The following is a 16,535-nucleotide window of genomic DNA, read 5'->3' as shown; positions in this document are numbered from 1 at the left end:
TCTTTGCTTAATTTCCAGGTCACTTTAAGTATATCATTTACTACACTTTCTGATGTAAACTTGACTCTCATTGGTCTTGTTTCCCCTTTCTTATAAGGCCCTATCCTCCTTACTTCCTCAATTTCTTTTACCCACTTGTCTCCTTCGGGGGCAATCTTGCCTAATGTTCCTCTCTCCAGGTTCATGTCTCTCTCGAGTCTCACGAACCTAACCTTTCTTCCTCTTCCCTGTTTCCAAATATTACCACACATCTGTTCCTTTCTACAGCTTCTCTCACTATTTTCTCTTTTTTCTTCAGTATTTTAACTACATTTACTTCCATTTTTTCCTTATTCATTTCCCTTTCTTCCTGGATGATTTCTCTTAAGCTGACCACTTCTTTCAGTTCTTCTTCTACGTGTGTCCATTTTGCCTTATGTTCTTCTAATACACTACTCACCTTCTCTGTTTTATTAGTAGTCTCTTCTAGTTTCCTCCTCAATTCGACATTTTCACGCTTCAAATTTCTAATCTCTTCATTCGCTGTTTCATTGGATTGGATCAGACTCTGTATAGTAGTCTCCGTATTTTCAGACACGTCCTTTATCACTAGATTCTCTACTTTATTTTCAAGTTCACTAATCCTCATAATCAATGTTTTAACCAGATCCATGACACTGGTATTTTTATCAAATCCTGGAAATTCGAGTCCCTCAATGTTTACATTTTCAGCCATGTTTGATGTTGGTTAAAGTACCAAAACAGCTGTTACCGAAAAATACTACAAACATTCATGTATACTCTAGCCAATAAATCTTTACATTTTTGGTAGTCTACTAACTTTCATTATTTTAAATTTAAAACAAGACGTTAGGAGACAGGACAGACAAAATTCCTGAAAACTACTTAAGGTTCGCAGCAATGGCTGGGACGTCTGCTCGCTCTGGCTGTTCGCTCGTGTGTGTGTGTGTGTGTGTGTGTGTGTGTGTGTGTGTGTGTGTGTGTGTGTGTGTGTGTGTGTGTGTGTGTGTATTTACCTATTTGTAGTATACAGGAATTGAGCAATGCTCGTGTTGTCCTGTCTCCATATCCACATTTATCAAGTCTACCTTTACACACATGAATGTTTTTCTCATGCACCACCTCTTTGTCTAAGTCGTTCCAAATATTTAAGTATTTACCTAATATACCTACTTGTGATATACACGGAATGCACTATGCTCGTGGGTTTCCGTCGCTGTTTCTCAATAAGTCAAATTTAGCTTTAAACTCGTTTAAGTTTTTAGACTGGACGATCTCTTTGTCCAGGCTATTCCATAAGTCTATACTTCTGTAAGGAAAGCTATATTTCTTGATATCCTTCAAGCAGCTTGACTTTTTCAATTTCATTCCGTGTCCTCTTGTTGCTCTCTTATCCCATACGAACAAATTTTCTTTGTCAATTTTATCTACTCCCACCATGGTCCTGAACACTGCAATCATGTCTCCCCTCTTTCTCCTTTCCTCTAAGGAAGGTAAATCCAGTTTTTCCAGCCTCTCTCTGTATGACAGGTCTGTCAGACTGGGGACCATCTAGGATGCTGTTCTTTGTATTCTCTCAATCTTGTTTATATCTTTCTTTTTGTGTGGGGACCACACTACCGCTGCATATTCTAACCTGGGGTGGATCATTGCCACTATCAATTTTTTCATGATCTCCTCATCCATATAATGAAATGCTACTCTTATGTCAGTCAAGAGTTTATAAGTCTCTCCAACTATCTTGTTAATGTGCTTTTCTGGTGACAAACTATCTTGGACCAGCACTCCCAAATCTTTCTCTTCTCTCCTTTTTGTGATTAATTCATTACCCAACAAATAATTCAGTGATGGCCTCCTGGTACTTTTACTCATTTCCAATATTTTACATTTCTTTACATTAAATTTCATTTCCCACGTCCGGCTCCAATTGTGTATCCTATCTAAATCCTCCTGCAGTATTTTACAATCCTCCTCAACCTCTACCTTCCTCAAGATCTTTACATCATCAGCAAACAGACTTGCATAACTGTTCACTCCATCTACCAAATCATTTACGTAAATCAGGAACATTACTGGCGCCAACACCGAGCCTTGAGGGACTCCACTTGTTACTTCCCTCCATCCAGACATCCTATCGTTTATTACTGTCCTCATTTGTCTGTCTCTCAAAACGTCTCTCATCCATTCCAGAAGTTTCCCCTTCAATCCTATATATTCTAGTTTCCACATTAGTCTCTTATGAGGTACCTTGTCAAAGGCCTTCTCTAAGTCTAAGTACACACAATCCACCCAACCATCTCTCTCCTGTAACACGTCAATCGCTCTTGAGTAAAAGCTCAACAAGTTAGAAACACATGACCTTCCACTTTTGAATCCAAACTGACATTCAGCCAAAATATTCATCTCTTCCAGATATTTTATCCATCTGTCTTTCAGGATTCTCTCAGACAATTTTGCGACCATGCTGGTTAGAGACACTGGCCTATAATTCAGGGGTTCTTCCCTGTTTCTTCCCTTGTAAATTGGTACCACATTTGCCCTCTTCCATTCTTGTGGCACTTTCCCCTCTTCCAGTAAGCATATGATTAAACTGTGAATTTTATCCGCCAGTTGTTCTCTGCATTCCTTCAGTACCCAATTAGAAATTCCATCAGGTCCTGGGGCTTTCCTTACATCTTGAGTTTCCAGTAATTTATACACTTTCTGTACCTCCACTTTTATATCTTTTATCACCGTAACATTTCTAATCACTCCCTCCCCTTCCACAAGCTCCTTTTCTTTAGTGAAAACTGACTGGAAACGTTTGTTCATTCTTTCTGCTTGCATTGCTGCATCCTTAAAGACCTCTCCTTCTACTTTCAGTTTGGTGATTCCTTCCTTTTGTTTTAGTTTGCCATTAACAAATCTATAAAACAGTTTGGGTTCATCCTTGCATTTGTCTATTATACCTTTTTCAAAATTCCTTTCTTCTTCTCTATGTATTCTTGTGTATTCATTTGTTGTTCTTTTATATTCTTCCTTTGTTCTGTTGTTACCTCTCTTTCTCCAATTGTTCCACGCCTTATCTCTCTCTTATTTTGCTATCATACACCTTCTATTAAACCACTCCTTTTTCCTGTTTTCTTTCCCTCTTACTCGTGGTATAAATTTTTCCACTCCCAAATTATAGAGGTCTAGAAAGATATCCCACTTCCTCTGTATCTCTTTTGTTTCTCTGAATTTTCTCCAATCTGCATTTTCAAAAAAGTTTCTCAATCCTGTAAAATTTGCTTACCCAAAGTTGTATCTTCCCTGTCTATGAAGCTCGTCTCTTGGCTCGACATTTCCTATTAACATCTGGAACTCAATGACCACATGATCACTTTTTCCTAAAGGGCAGAGATATTTCAATAATTCTATTACATCGGGTTCTTTGGTGAACAGTAAATCTAACCTTGCTGGTGTGTCCTCACCTCGAAACCGTGTCTCTTCTTTGACCCATTGCGTCATCACATTATTCATTATTATATTTAATAACATTGTGCCCCATGAATCCTCACCGCCTCCCAAGTACCATTCCTCCCAGTTCACCTCTTTACAGTTAAAGTCACCCACTAAAATTATATTATTGCTTTTCTCAATTATTTTTTGCAAATAGCTAGCCATATCTGACAACATCTCATGGTATTCGTCATCCTTCCATGCTCTTGTCTTTGGGGGAACATACACTACCGCCATATCTCTCTTAACATTCTCTCCAGTTTCTAATTTCATATATATCACTTCAGCCCTGCCTCTCCCATTTCCACAGTATCTACATTTATGTTGTTCTTCACTGCTATCATCACTCCTCCTCCCTTTATTTCTTTCCTGTCTTTTCTCCACAGTTTGTATTTACCACCTCCCAAATGAGCATCAATATCTTCTCTTAATTTGGTCTCTACAAAGCACATGACATCAGGTTCATGTTCTCTCAAGAAATCGTTAATTTCGATCCTTGTCGATATGAAACCATCAACATTAGTATATATCACCTTCAAATTATTTTTGACGTTTTTAATACCCTCTTCTCTCCTACTCTCTATCCGTACCACTTCCTCAACTTCTGATCTTTCATAGCCATCCCCCTTAGTTTCCTTCACTTCTATTTCCTTAAATACCACTTCCTTACGTTCATATCTAATACTCTCCAAAAAAAAGTATTACATTCTTCCTCTGTCCTCTTATCATTTTTTCCCTTTACTTCTTCCTTTAATGATTTTAAAACTTCTCTTTCTTCTTCATCCAGATCTTTTCTTAATATAATATTTTCCACCCCGCCTCTTTGCTTAATTTCCAGGTCACTTTAAGTATCTCATTTATTACACTTTCTGATGTAAACTTGACTCTCATTGGTCTTGTTTCTCCTTTCTCATAAGGCCCTATCCTCCTTACTTCCTCAATTTCTTTTACCCACTTGTCTCCTTCGGGGTCAATCTTGCCTAATATTCCTCTCACCAGGTTCATGTCTCTCTCGAGTCTTACGAACCTAACCTTTTCTTCCTCTTCCCTGTTTCCAAATATTACTACACATCTGTTCCTTTCTACAGTTTCTCTCACTATTTTCTCTTTTTTCTTCAGTATTTTCACTACATTTTCTTCCATTTTTTTTTTGTTTATTTCCCTTTCTTCCTGGATGATCTCTCTTAAGCTGACCACTTCTTTCTGTTCTTCTTCTACAGGTGCCCACTTTGCCTTATGGTCTTCTAATACATTACTCACCTTCTCCGTTTTATTAGTACTCTCTTCTAGTTTCCTCCTCAATTCAACATTTTCCCGCTTCAAATTTCTAATCTCTTCATTCGCTGTTTCATTGGATTGGATCAGACTCTGTATAGTAGTATCTGTATTTTCAGACACATCCTTTATCACTAGATTCTCTACTTTCTTTTCAAGTTCACTAATCCTCATAATTAATGTTTTAACCACGTCCATGACGTTGGTGTTTGTATCAAATCCCTGAAATTCGAGTCCCTCATTGTTTACATTTTCGGCCATGTTTAATGTTGGTTAAAGTACCAAAACAGCTGTTACCAAAAAAAACAACAAACATTCATGTATACTCTAGCCAATAAATCTTTACATTTTTGGTAGTCTATTAACTTTCATTATTTTAAATTTAAGACAAGACCTTAGGAGACAGGACAGACAAAATTCCTGAAACTACTTAAGGTTAGCAGCGATGGCTGGGACGTCTGCTCGCTCCGGCTGTTCGTTCGTGTGTGTGTGTGTGTGTGTGTGTGTGTGTGTGTGTGTGTGTGTGTGTGTGGTTGGTTGGCTGGTTCTGTGACTTAGATTTGCTGAGCCAGGTAATTTTGGGAGCATACTTGATGCACTTCTTGGATTGCTACTTTGAGATTCACCTACCAATTTCCTACTGTGTTTTCAATTTCTAGATTTTGTTCTAACAACTTGAAAAGATTCTGATGTCTGTTTGGCCATCAACTGTGAACCTAACTACAGTGCACATTAATTTTTTGTCACATAAGACTTACTGGGTATTGCCTGACTTGGGCTCTAATTTCCATTCTATTGTCCTTTGAGTGGCTTTCTTTTCATTCTTGCCTTTAGACCCTATTAATTTCTGGTTGCCTGGCTAGAGACAGTAAGCGTGGTGTGTTCAATGCCACAAACAGAAGGCCATTTGATGGTTGATATTTGCCAGGAACTTGTGATTTCTCACTCCCATTCATCTTTATATGTGGTGATTTTATTCTATTTTATGTACTTATTTATCTTTAATGGGTGGTGGAGCACAGCCTTTTTGTGGCTTCATGCCCTTTTTTGGTCCTCATGATATGGTGAGTAAGCTGGTTATATATAGTAAAACCTCACTATAATGGACTAATTGGGGCCCAAGCCATTTCAAAAAATGCAAAATTCCGATAAAAGTGACATCCATACTTCCCACCGCTAACCCGGACTTTTCTGATACATCAGACATTAGTCCGGATCGCATGAATGGTTTTTAAATTGTTTTAACTACCACTGCTGTACTGTACTGTGTTATAACTTCACTACATTTACCAAACGGTATAATATATACTGTATAATAATACTGTACTGTACATTGACAAACATGTCTTTTATTTACCATACTGTGGTGAACATAGCTGTTGAGGTCAGGCAGTCCAGGTTGCTTCTGGCTTTATCGGACTTTTTCCGATATACAGTATAGGAATTTAGTCCGGTAGCTCCTCGATTCCGATAAAAGCGAATTCTGGTTTACTGAAGTCCATTATATTGAGGTTTTACTGTACGGGTCTGGGGGAAATAGTAGCCAGATAGGCTATTTCCTGGTCAGAAGGGCTGATAGGAGGTTGGTGAGGGATGTTAAAGTTAAAGGGAGCAAAGAGATTGTGCAGCAACACAAGTTATTGATATGTGACCAGGTGCTTACGGAACGGGTGGTGACGAAGAGGACCTATGCACCTAGGAGAATATGGAAGCTAAAAAAACAAGCAGCAACGGATGCCTTCTATAGTGAGATGAGTAGAGTGGTGGCTAAACAAGCAGCTGTTGACAGAAGTGTAAAAGAACAGTACAAAGCTCTCAAGAACAATCTCCTGAGAGTTACTGCTTCTGTGTGCAGATGGGCAAGGGGACCCCACAGACATAAAGTAACATGGTGGTGGGATGAGGGTGTAGAAGCTTCTGTTATGGAGAAAAGAAGACTTTTCCAAGAATGGAATAGGGATGGTAACAAAGAGGAAAACAAGAATACCCCAATTTAATGATGCAATTGGTAAGTAAAAACCCATTGCTAGGTGGGGTATCATATCTCAGGGTAGATTTAACATGTAAAGTATAGGAATGAATTTTTAAGCCTTGGGTTTCTCCCCCAACGAACTCCTAAACCCACCCAAATGAGCCCCCCCAAAAAAAGTTTCTAGCTAATGTAAACCCCAAGATAACTTTCAAACAAACTAAGCTCAGCCTAAAAGCAGTTAATAACTTACCTGAAAGTAAAAAATATGAAAATCATCAAAAATATGTATAGAAAAAAATAAAACATGGTTAACTGTACTCCAAAATGGTAATGTTCACCCCATCTATGACTCAAACACATTATTCTAATTTTAAAAATAGTTTATTAATCAACCTAAACACAAAATTTAAGTCCAAAATACTGTATCATCAAAATCAATAAAAAAATAAAAAATAACTAAAATAACAGGATTTGGCCATTGTTTGGCGGAGTAAGGTGGTATTTTTACCCCCATCGCTATGCCGGGGTATTGTACCTGGGGGTATCGTACCCCATGGTCTACCTGTACATGGGTCCCATGCATAGGGCTAAAAATGAGGTATACAGGGAAAAATCTGGGTCTCAGGGACTTTTACTTTATAATCTAAATAGGCTGAGGTATACAGGGCAAAATCTGGGTCTTGGAGACCTTTACTTTATAACCTAAATGGGCTGAAAGGAAGAGTATGATATTTAAGGTGAAAAATCAGATGAACAGGGAAAACAAGGATATCATACATGAGCAGTGTGTGAAGAATGATGAAAGAAAGATAGTGGTAAAGAGTGAGGACCTAAAAGATGCCTGGAGAGGACATTATAACCAGTAAGTGAATGAGGAGCTTGACTGGAACAGGGAAGGTTTGGAGTCAGCAGATCCAGTGCTTGGCCCTTGGCCTTTGATTGATGCTGTTACTGTGAACAGGACAATAGGCAGGATGCAGCTGGGGAAGCCGCTGAAATGCGAAAAGCCGCAGGAATTATAAGAGTGGGGTTAGTTACTGGTTTGATAAAAGCAACTATAAATGAAAGTGTTGTCCCAGATGACTTGCTGTAAAGTGTGATTGTAAATGTGTCCAAGGGGAAGGGTGATGCCCTTGAAAGAAGAGGAAATTATAGTGGCATAAAACTTTTGGATCTGATAATGAAGGTAATGGAGAGAGTTCTAGAAGGTATGATTAGAGAAAGGGTGAATACTGATGAGTTGCAATTTGGGTTTATGCCAGCCAAAGGGACCACTGATGCCATATTTACTGTTCAACAGCTTCAAGAAAAATATATAGGAAAAGAAAAGGAAGTAGTATTTCATTTCTGTTGATCTGAAGAAGACCTTTGACAAAGTCCCTAGGGAGGTGGTGAAGTGGGCTATGAGAAAGCTTGGGATCAAGGAATGGCTGCTTACAGAGTGGTTATGGTTATGTATGTGGGTGCTCGCACCCAGGTGAAAGTAAATGGTGATATGTATGATGAGTTTTCTGTGAATGTTGTTGAGCATCAGGGGTCAGTCTTGAGTCCATGATTGTGTATCATGATGCCTAAAACCCTCTCACATGACTTCAGTGATGGGCTTCCGTGGGAGATGTTGTATACCAATGAGTTGGGGTTGACTGCAAAGAATAAATGGGAGATGGAGGAAATATTTAGGAAGTGGAGAGATGCTATGGGGCACAAGAGCTCGAGTGTAAATGCAGATAAAACAAAGGTGATGGTATCTAGGGTTGGTGGCCGTACTGTCAAAGAAGAGGGAAAGTTGTCAAGTGTGGTCTGCCACAAGGGCATGGGAAGTAATTCCATCTAGTGCAGCATTTGTGATAAGTGGGTGCATAAGAGATGTAGTGGTAATAGAGGCAGACTGCAAGATAATCCTGATTTTGTGTGTGCAGTGTGTTGAGGAGAGCATATGGAGATTGGCAGGTGTGAAAGGATTGATCTTGCTGGTGAGTCTCTTGAGTGTGTGGAAGAGTTGTTACTTTAGAGACATGTTATGTGCTGGAAGTTGGGCTGGAGCTAGTTTTATGACTAGAGTGAGGAGTGGTTGGAAGAAACTTAGGGAGCTGTTGCCTCTCCTGACATTGAGAGGGCTCTCCCTCAGTGCTAATGTGATCTTTATATGTGGCATGTGTTAGAAGTGTAATGCTGTATGGTAGTGAGACCTGGGCAGGAGAGGAAGAGGATATTTGTAGGCTCACAGATACAGAAATGACAATGATTAGGTGGATGTGCAATGCATCCATGAATGTTTGGGCATGTGGAGAGGATGAGAGATGACAGTTAGGTGAAGAAAATGAGAAATGTGAATGCTGAGGGTGGGGTTGTGAGAGGTAGATTAAAAAAAGACCTGGGATGTGGTCACAGAGAGTGATCTCAGGGATAAGGGATGGAACAGGGAGGCTGCCAGAGATCGAGCAGCATGGAGAACCACCATTAAGTGACCACGGTCAATGTATCCCTTTAAAAGCAAAACAAACAAGTGATGATCAAAGACTAAATACTGGTTCATTTAATGGATTTCATATAATTCTTGCTTTTTAAATGTTGCAAGTAATTACATAACTATGAGTGTTAATCTTCAGTAAAATGACACTGGTTATCACAATGATTTCTTTTTCTACCTGGTATCCCAAACAACCAACAAATATGTCATTAATGTTCTCATATGTGCATACAAAACACTGATATACTAGTAACACTGCAGATCCTTATGTGCAAAACTGTTTCATATCACCAACTTCAAGAGATATTAACATATGAAAATCCATTCTTGGTTAGTTTTCTTACTTAGTCACTCATTCTAAGCTTACCACTACCCTATGAGCAGTATGCATCAACTGTTTACTTCAAGTATCAGTAGAGAAACAAATGCTTTAACTGTTCAAAATGGATACAAGTCATATCTACTTACTGTAGTGCAGAGTCTCATGAACTCATCAAATATGCAATATAAAGAGTTAAATATGTAGCTGCACGAATATAGGTACAGGAAGGACCCATTACACAATGTTCTGGTTAGTGATTTTCCAATATGACAATCTTCCAATGTCAATACTTTTTCTCAAATATGACTGCCCCATCACCATGCTGAAGGAAAATTATCTTTCAAACCTCATGTTTTTTTTGTTTTTTTTCTGCTATGTGTGCACTCTTATCACTAACAGTATGAAAATGCATTATAATTATGTTACAGTACTATCATCAAAGAATTATTAATGTAAATGATACTCAGTACTGTAGTTTTTGAGTTCCTATGGGGAAATGTGTGCACTGTAATATGAGTGGAAAAAATTAAGCTCAGTATCCCCTTGTACTGTTTATAGTCGGCTAACAGACCAACTGTGTGATTGTGCCATAATTATGCTAAACTTACTGGCATAATAATATGAATGATATTCAATAGTTCTGCAGTTCCTAAGTGAAAGGAAATTAGTGAAATGTAGGTAAATAACAGATCTGGTAAGGTTACATAAAGTCCCTTGCTGGTCCTCCAATGTATCCTCACTGAATTCATGTTATAATAGTCCCAGGTGTGATTTTCCAACTTATGACTGGGTTTCAGCAACACAACCCAATTGCAAACTGGGCCCTGCTTGCACTGTATTTCAGTGTTTATCAGTAATTTTTTTTAACAAAAAATATTTCTGAAGGCATACATACTAAACAGACTAAACTTCTGATATTTTACCACCTCTTGTTACTGTTTCAGAGTGTGATTTCATTAAAATATTATCACTCTGAGTGAATCTAACAAAACATATGCAAAGTTCAGCAAAGTAAACAGTTGTGGCAACACTGAGGCTGTTTTAAACTAATTACAAAGGCACAGTTATAAATACCTGTCTTGTTGTGGCACTGACCGGTTGTAGCCCTGACTGGGGGAAGTGAGAGGGTCCCCCAGCCTCCCCCCATTCTTCTTGGCTGTGGTTAGAGTCTTTGCTGCATTGACCAGGGGTTGTCCACCACTGCTGTTCTGATTGGCAACTGCAGGGTGGAAAATTCTGCATTGACACTTTCTTCCTTAAGCAGTTTCTAAATCACCACTAAAATAAAGTACAGGATCACTATAAAAAAAAAAAAAAAAAAAAAAAAAAAAAAAACAGACTCAATGATCACTTTAAAAATTCTTACAAAAATGGCTTTTGGTACAATGAGGTTACAGACTTAAATAGAATGTGATAAATAAAATATTACAGAAGTAATTGATGCTAAATACCTAAAGGAGTGATAAATAGTAGTTTGAGGGTAACTTGTTTGAATGTGAATGATGACAGTAATGACAGGAGCTGGAGAAGGTATAACTGGAAATGACAGGAAGGGCTTTTGGATAGCTTGGAGATAAATAATCATAAGCTGGGGATATCACATGCCAGGAAATTTTTCAAGAAAAACACAAGGTTTGGAGCACTGCCTATACAGTAGAACATACAACACATAAATATGATGCAGAACTATTCAGCTTAAAAGGAACCATGCAGCAGCATTCATTACAAACAAAGCTAACAACTAGTACACATCACTATGCTTCACAAATAAGTATAGCACAACCAGTCACATGAATTCACAATAAAAATTCCCATATCCACCTACTGAGTATCAAACTAATGCATTTTCTGGACACAAACTCAAAATAATTTTGCATAAACAATCCTATGTACCACCTCACTTTTGTCTCCTAGCTTCAAAACATGACTTATTCTTTAAGTATTTCAGAGCAGAAATTATAGTTAATTTCTTGTGAAAAAGTAAGTTTATTACAAGTTTTCTGCAACTGGACAGTTTGATACATTATACCTCACTCCAGTCACACTCTCTTAATATTGTATAGAAATTATAAAACTCCCTTCAACCAATCCACATTTAAATAAACTTTCATTGTACAGTATAAACAGCAAGGTTCTAATATGAAGACTGTATAATGTATTATTATATGAACTTGGGCATAAGCACTGAGCTTGTGATGTTCTTCACACTGTACAGCACTATACTGCTTTAGTTCCATATGATTTGTGTACAGTCATAATCAGCTATGAAATCCTATGAACTAGCTAACTCCTTCGCTACTAAGACATACTTTTCATTTTACTCACAGTAGTAGTGGACAATTTTATTCAGCTTTGGAAAGTCCTCTGATAAGGAAGGGGTTAATGAAAGCAATTTTCTATCCTTTGCTGTTTGAAGAGTTTCTCCTAGGCTGAATAAAACTGGCTGGAGCTGGGAAGAATAAAATGAAAAATATGTGATCATGCTGATGGGACTGAGAATAATGAAACTTCAAATGCTGCAAATTCAGCCTAGAATTAACCCTATTACCAAACAGTTTTTTAGTAGTACCATCATAATATACTGTAATCAGTACCAAAATATTAACTGTGCTTCTAACACTGATCTGGAAAATTTTACTGATGCAAAAAGTACTAAGGCATCAAGTTTATCAGTATGAAAAAAAAAAAAAAAAAAAAAAAAAAAAAAATGCTCAATCATGTCAGATGTATTATAAGAACTGTACAGGTGACAGGGTTAAGAAATGAAGTTCAAACATTAAGCAAACATTAAGAAAATTCTACTCATGCACATGCTGTACCTTGAGGATAAAAACATGCATATAATTTGCATTATACATTACTTAAGAAGAATGTTGTATTATCCTTGGTGTAAAAGCTTCACATGACTAAGGGGGTACAATATATGATCAACTATGCTGTTTTATTATATGAAATCTCACATTTTTGAGAGGGCAAATTCTCTTCACTCTTGTAAAGTGATCCTCAACCTGAATATGATGTGGATGCCAAAAATACTGCACAAAACTCAATTCCTGTTATATATGCACCTGAAATATATCTATGGGCTGTTGTAATGTCTATACCAAACATATGAGGTCATGGAACAGAAAAACAGGAATGTGCCATTTTGTGTCTTCCAGTATAGGGGTTTGTAAACATGTCCAGTCACAACAGCATTCAAGAGGCATATTAGATCAATCATGGTAGCTAAAGTATGAGCTGACCACTGAATCTCTAAAGCTGAGTGACATCTGACACTTACCCACATTCCACATTAATGAAAACTTGATTCAATAGATTTGTAGTTCATAAGTTATACCACCTCAGCAAAATTCAAAAGTTACAAAATCTACACATTAATATATTATTTAAACATCACTGTTAACATTATTTTCATTACTACTAGTAATACCTGTAAAACTTTAAATATTTCTTAAAGCTCATGCATTGATGTACCTTTATTTCGCAAGTAAATAACAAGCTAGCCATTGTTATAGTCACGCACTAACAATATCACACCTGTCAAAATCACTGCTATTTCATGAGTTATTAGTAATGGCACATTTACATTCTTCATTAATACTATCTGTACACCATTCTTTTTAAAATGCTGCAGATACACAAGGTTCTATACAGTACTGTAGAAGCAAGGAAAGTGATGATAAATACTATCCTTCCATAAATGACGTTAGTCTTACATAAAAATATGGTATATGTGGAAGAATTAAAGAAGAAAAAAATGTTTTCAGTGGTGCAGGACAATATCAAATAAATACCTCCCAATTCTTCATTAACTGTATAACTGGGAGATAAAAAAATGTTAGAAAAAATTCTAAGTACCAGTACATTACTATACTCATGCTAATGTCAGGACAAAATGTTCACTTTACTATCAGCCAAGGATCATCCGAAGATCATGCGCAATTTCAACAGGGTAATGAAATACAAGCATGGCAAATAAAGCCATCACTTTCAATGGAAATAAGCCAGTTGATAATGCACATGGCAATGAAAAACTTAAGATAAAGTTGTAAAACTAGGGATGTGTCTATTATTTATTTATCACTAATAACAGAAGAAATAAAGCACTGGAATGCTCCTCTGATATGCTTGCCAGAGAGGGCTTCCCAAACTTTATGGTTCTTACTTCACAACAAGGAATTCTGAAACAGAGCTGCATTTGAACTGTACCAAGAAGGCACAAGATGAATTTGGGGAAACTAATGATAGTAATGTGGGTTGTAGATACTTCAACACAATATGCAGGACACAATGCTGTATCTTTCAGGAACAGGCTGCAAGAACATAACAAGCAGAATATTTAAGGTACAACTGAAAGGTGATGATTACAGGAATGTTAAATGGAGTCAGGATGAGATAATTTCCAGAGGATGAAAGCTGACATGTTTACTGTATCTTAAGGAATATCGTTATTCCGTAATGTGAAAAACTCTATGTGTTAGACTGTTAAACAATGAAGAACATTAAGTTGCTACCTGATCCAAAATTCATAACCACTGAAATGTTTAAAAATATAATACTGTACGCTATTAGGTTACTGTTGGCATAGCTGTGGTTAGTGTGGGGAAGGAATTAATTTAAAATATAATACATAAAAATAACAACATCACAGTGAAAGTTAACTGAATTACAAAAGTGCATTGGACAAAACTACAATATCAAGTACAATAAACAGGCTGAACTGTGAGAGACACTGTGGGGTAGTTGGTTACAGCACATCAACCATACACTTCAGTAAAGTTATTCTGACAGTTACCGGGCAACTGTCTACAGAGATACTGTATTGTGATGGGGGGAGGCTATAGGCTCAGTTATTGTGGACATTAAATTTGTAGCACGGCAAAGAAATGCAAGGTAAGGGTGGGTGATATGGTACACGGAAATGCAACATGACTGAGGAGTGAGCTAAAAGCTATGGAGATTGGAAGGGAGTTAATGGCCAATATTTGTAGTATAAAAGATGTGGGACACAGTGTAAGTTGTGTAAGATTATGTGTGAATCATACAGAACTGATAGAAATCTGTAACAATTCTGGGAGATGCAACAGAAGTGCTGTACTGCAGGACATGATTACAGGAGAGCCGAGTGTAACTGCAAGGGCTTGGGGAGTGAATCAGGTGCTATGAAGACTGATTGAGAGTGAATGGTCAACATTTGGAGTATAAAAGAAGTTGTGTGAGACTGAGTGGGAGCTGTTTAATGATTAGGCATCAGTCATACAGAACTGAGAGGAAAGTTTGTTGAACACAACTTAGTGTGCACTGTGGGGAACATAGATGGAGACTGTGTGAAAATGATTAGGAATTGGGTAGGGATCAAGGAGATAATTCTGGTTAATTCCAACACTTACTTCCATCCCTCACTGGAATCTTCTCGCCTGTGGGAAGGGACCGGCATTAGACAATTTTTTTGGGCAGTGCTTTTCAAAACAATATAAAATCAAATAAATGCAAAACATCTTAAAATTTATTCAGCCACAGGAATAGTTATAAAGAAAATGCAACTAAAGCAGAGCTCAATTCTTTCCTTCCATTCCTTGTACAAGTATGCAGTACTATCAAAGTCAATTAAAAGTTCTTGAATATAATGATGTATATCTCATTTTCCCAAAATACTCTACAACCACCGAGGCATATTTTTCAACTGACATTTATTGTTATTATACTGTGATTCCTTGTGGTTACAAGAGATGAAGAGAGCTACTGAAATGAGGTAAAATGATAAAGACTAAGTTAGGTTTAGTAAACAGAAATCAAGAACAGAACTTTATGAGAGGTCATATGTCTGGTGACTAAAGATGCTTGAGTGTGGCTATAAAGGCACCAAACTTTAAAAAAAAAAAAAAAAAAAAAAAAAAAAAAAAAAGGCACTGCCCCATCTGGCCTCCTAACTGCAAGCTTCAGCACGATCAACCTATCTGCAGAGTCATGCTTGAATATTTATTTCTGCTCTAACAGTTCTATTATGCTCAAAATTCCTTTGGTGCTGCCAAGAAATTTCAGTAATCTTTATTTATAAGTTCCTTGGTCAACAGCTCTCCACAGGCTTTTAATGATAGATCAGAAAAGTGGGTGGGGTTGAGGATTACATAATTTCTTAATCACCTTATCACACACACACACACTCCTGACATGCTTCCACTGTTACAAATGAGCAATGCAAAGGGCTATGGAAGCAGGAGGTGCTGAGGTGAGGAAGTAGGCTAAGATGAGAAAGGAAGTGTAAGAGGCAGACAGGAAGATTTGCAGACAGGAAGATTTGTAAAGTTATTTTAGCTTGTGGGAGCAACTTTTTGTGGACAACTGCTCTGTATCTAATACACATCTATGTATAAAAGTATATGCTAGTACACCATTTGGTCCACGTTAGGATCAACACTACAGTATTGTTGATCCCTTGACTTAATAGTAATCAGCACGGAATACAACACACAAAACAACTAACACTCTGCTTATGCACTGCTGTTTTGGGGGAGGGGGCATTTCTTTTACCTTGTCAACTGCATACTGGTTAAGGATATCACAGTGCACAATACAAAAAAGATACCATTACTGTTTCTGATGCGCTTACAACCACAATTAACAGTCAGGTTCACACACAACGTCAAGTACAGTATATGTATAAGATATGTAAAAGATATAATCAAGTGACTACAACTCTGACAACCAAACCTACCGACACCCCTACAAGGAAGAGGGGGTGGAAAGAGGGAGGGAGAAGTGGTGAAAGGTATGGTGGAAGGGAGGGAACTGAGCATCTCTCTAACATCACTTCCCTTCCCACCCCTGCTTCTCGACCCGTACGTAAGGGAGGGTAGGATAATAGGGAGGAGACTGTGGGAGAAAAGGAGAGTAACTAAGCATATTCTAAATATGTCCTCCCCTTCACCTCTCTCACCCTCACTCTCTCTCTCCCTCTTTCTCTCTCTCTGCCTGCCACCTGCCCTCTTCCACTAACATTAACACTAAATATT

At 37.7% G+C, this 16,535-nt stretch overlaps 1 protein-coding gene across 11 annotated transcripts in view; it reads right to left on the bottom strand.

The window, feature by feature from the left end:
• slo (calcium-activated potassium channel slo) overlaps positions 1-16,535 on the bottom strand; it is a 743,408-nt gene that overhangs the window by 83,659 nt on the left and 643,214 nt on the right. For 6 of the 11 annotated variants that reach the window (XM_080286166.1, XM_080286168.1, XM_080286170.1 and 3 more), the window contains exon 15: positions 10,594-10,738. In XM_080286166.1, coding sequence (XP_080142292.1) covers positions 10,594-10,738 — 145 coding nt within the window. Of the gene's footprint in view, positions 1-10,593; positions 10,739-14,912; positions 14,940-16,535 lie in introns of all 11 variants that reach the window. The other 5 variants (XM_080286162.1, XM_080286163.1, XM_080286164.1 and 2 more) reach the window with 1 other exon arrangement.

This window comes from Coenobita brevimanus, chromosome 110, assembly GCF_032717465.1.
Source record: "Coenobita brevimanus isolate Jiangsu-jjx chromosome 110, ASM3271746v2, whole genome shotgun sequence".
NCBI classification, from domain to species: domain Eukaryota; kingdom Metazoa; phylum Arthropoda; class Malacostraca; order Decapoda; family Coenobitidae; genus Coenobita; species Coenobita brevimanus.
Note: the sequence above shows the minus strand (reverse complement) of the source record. Positions and strands in the feature narration are given on the sequence as shown.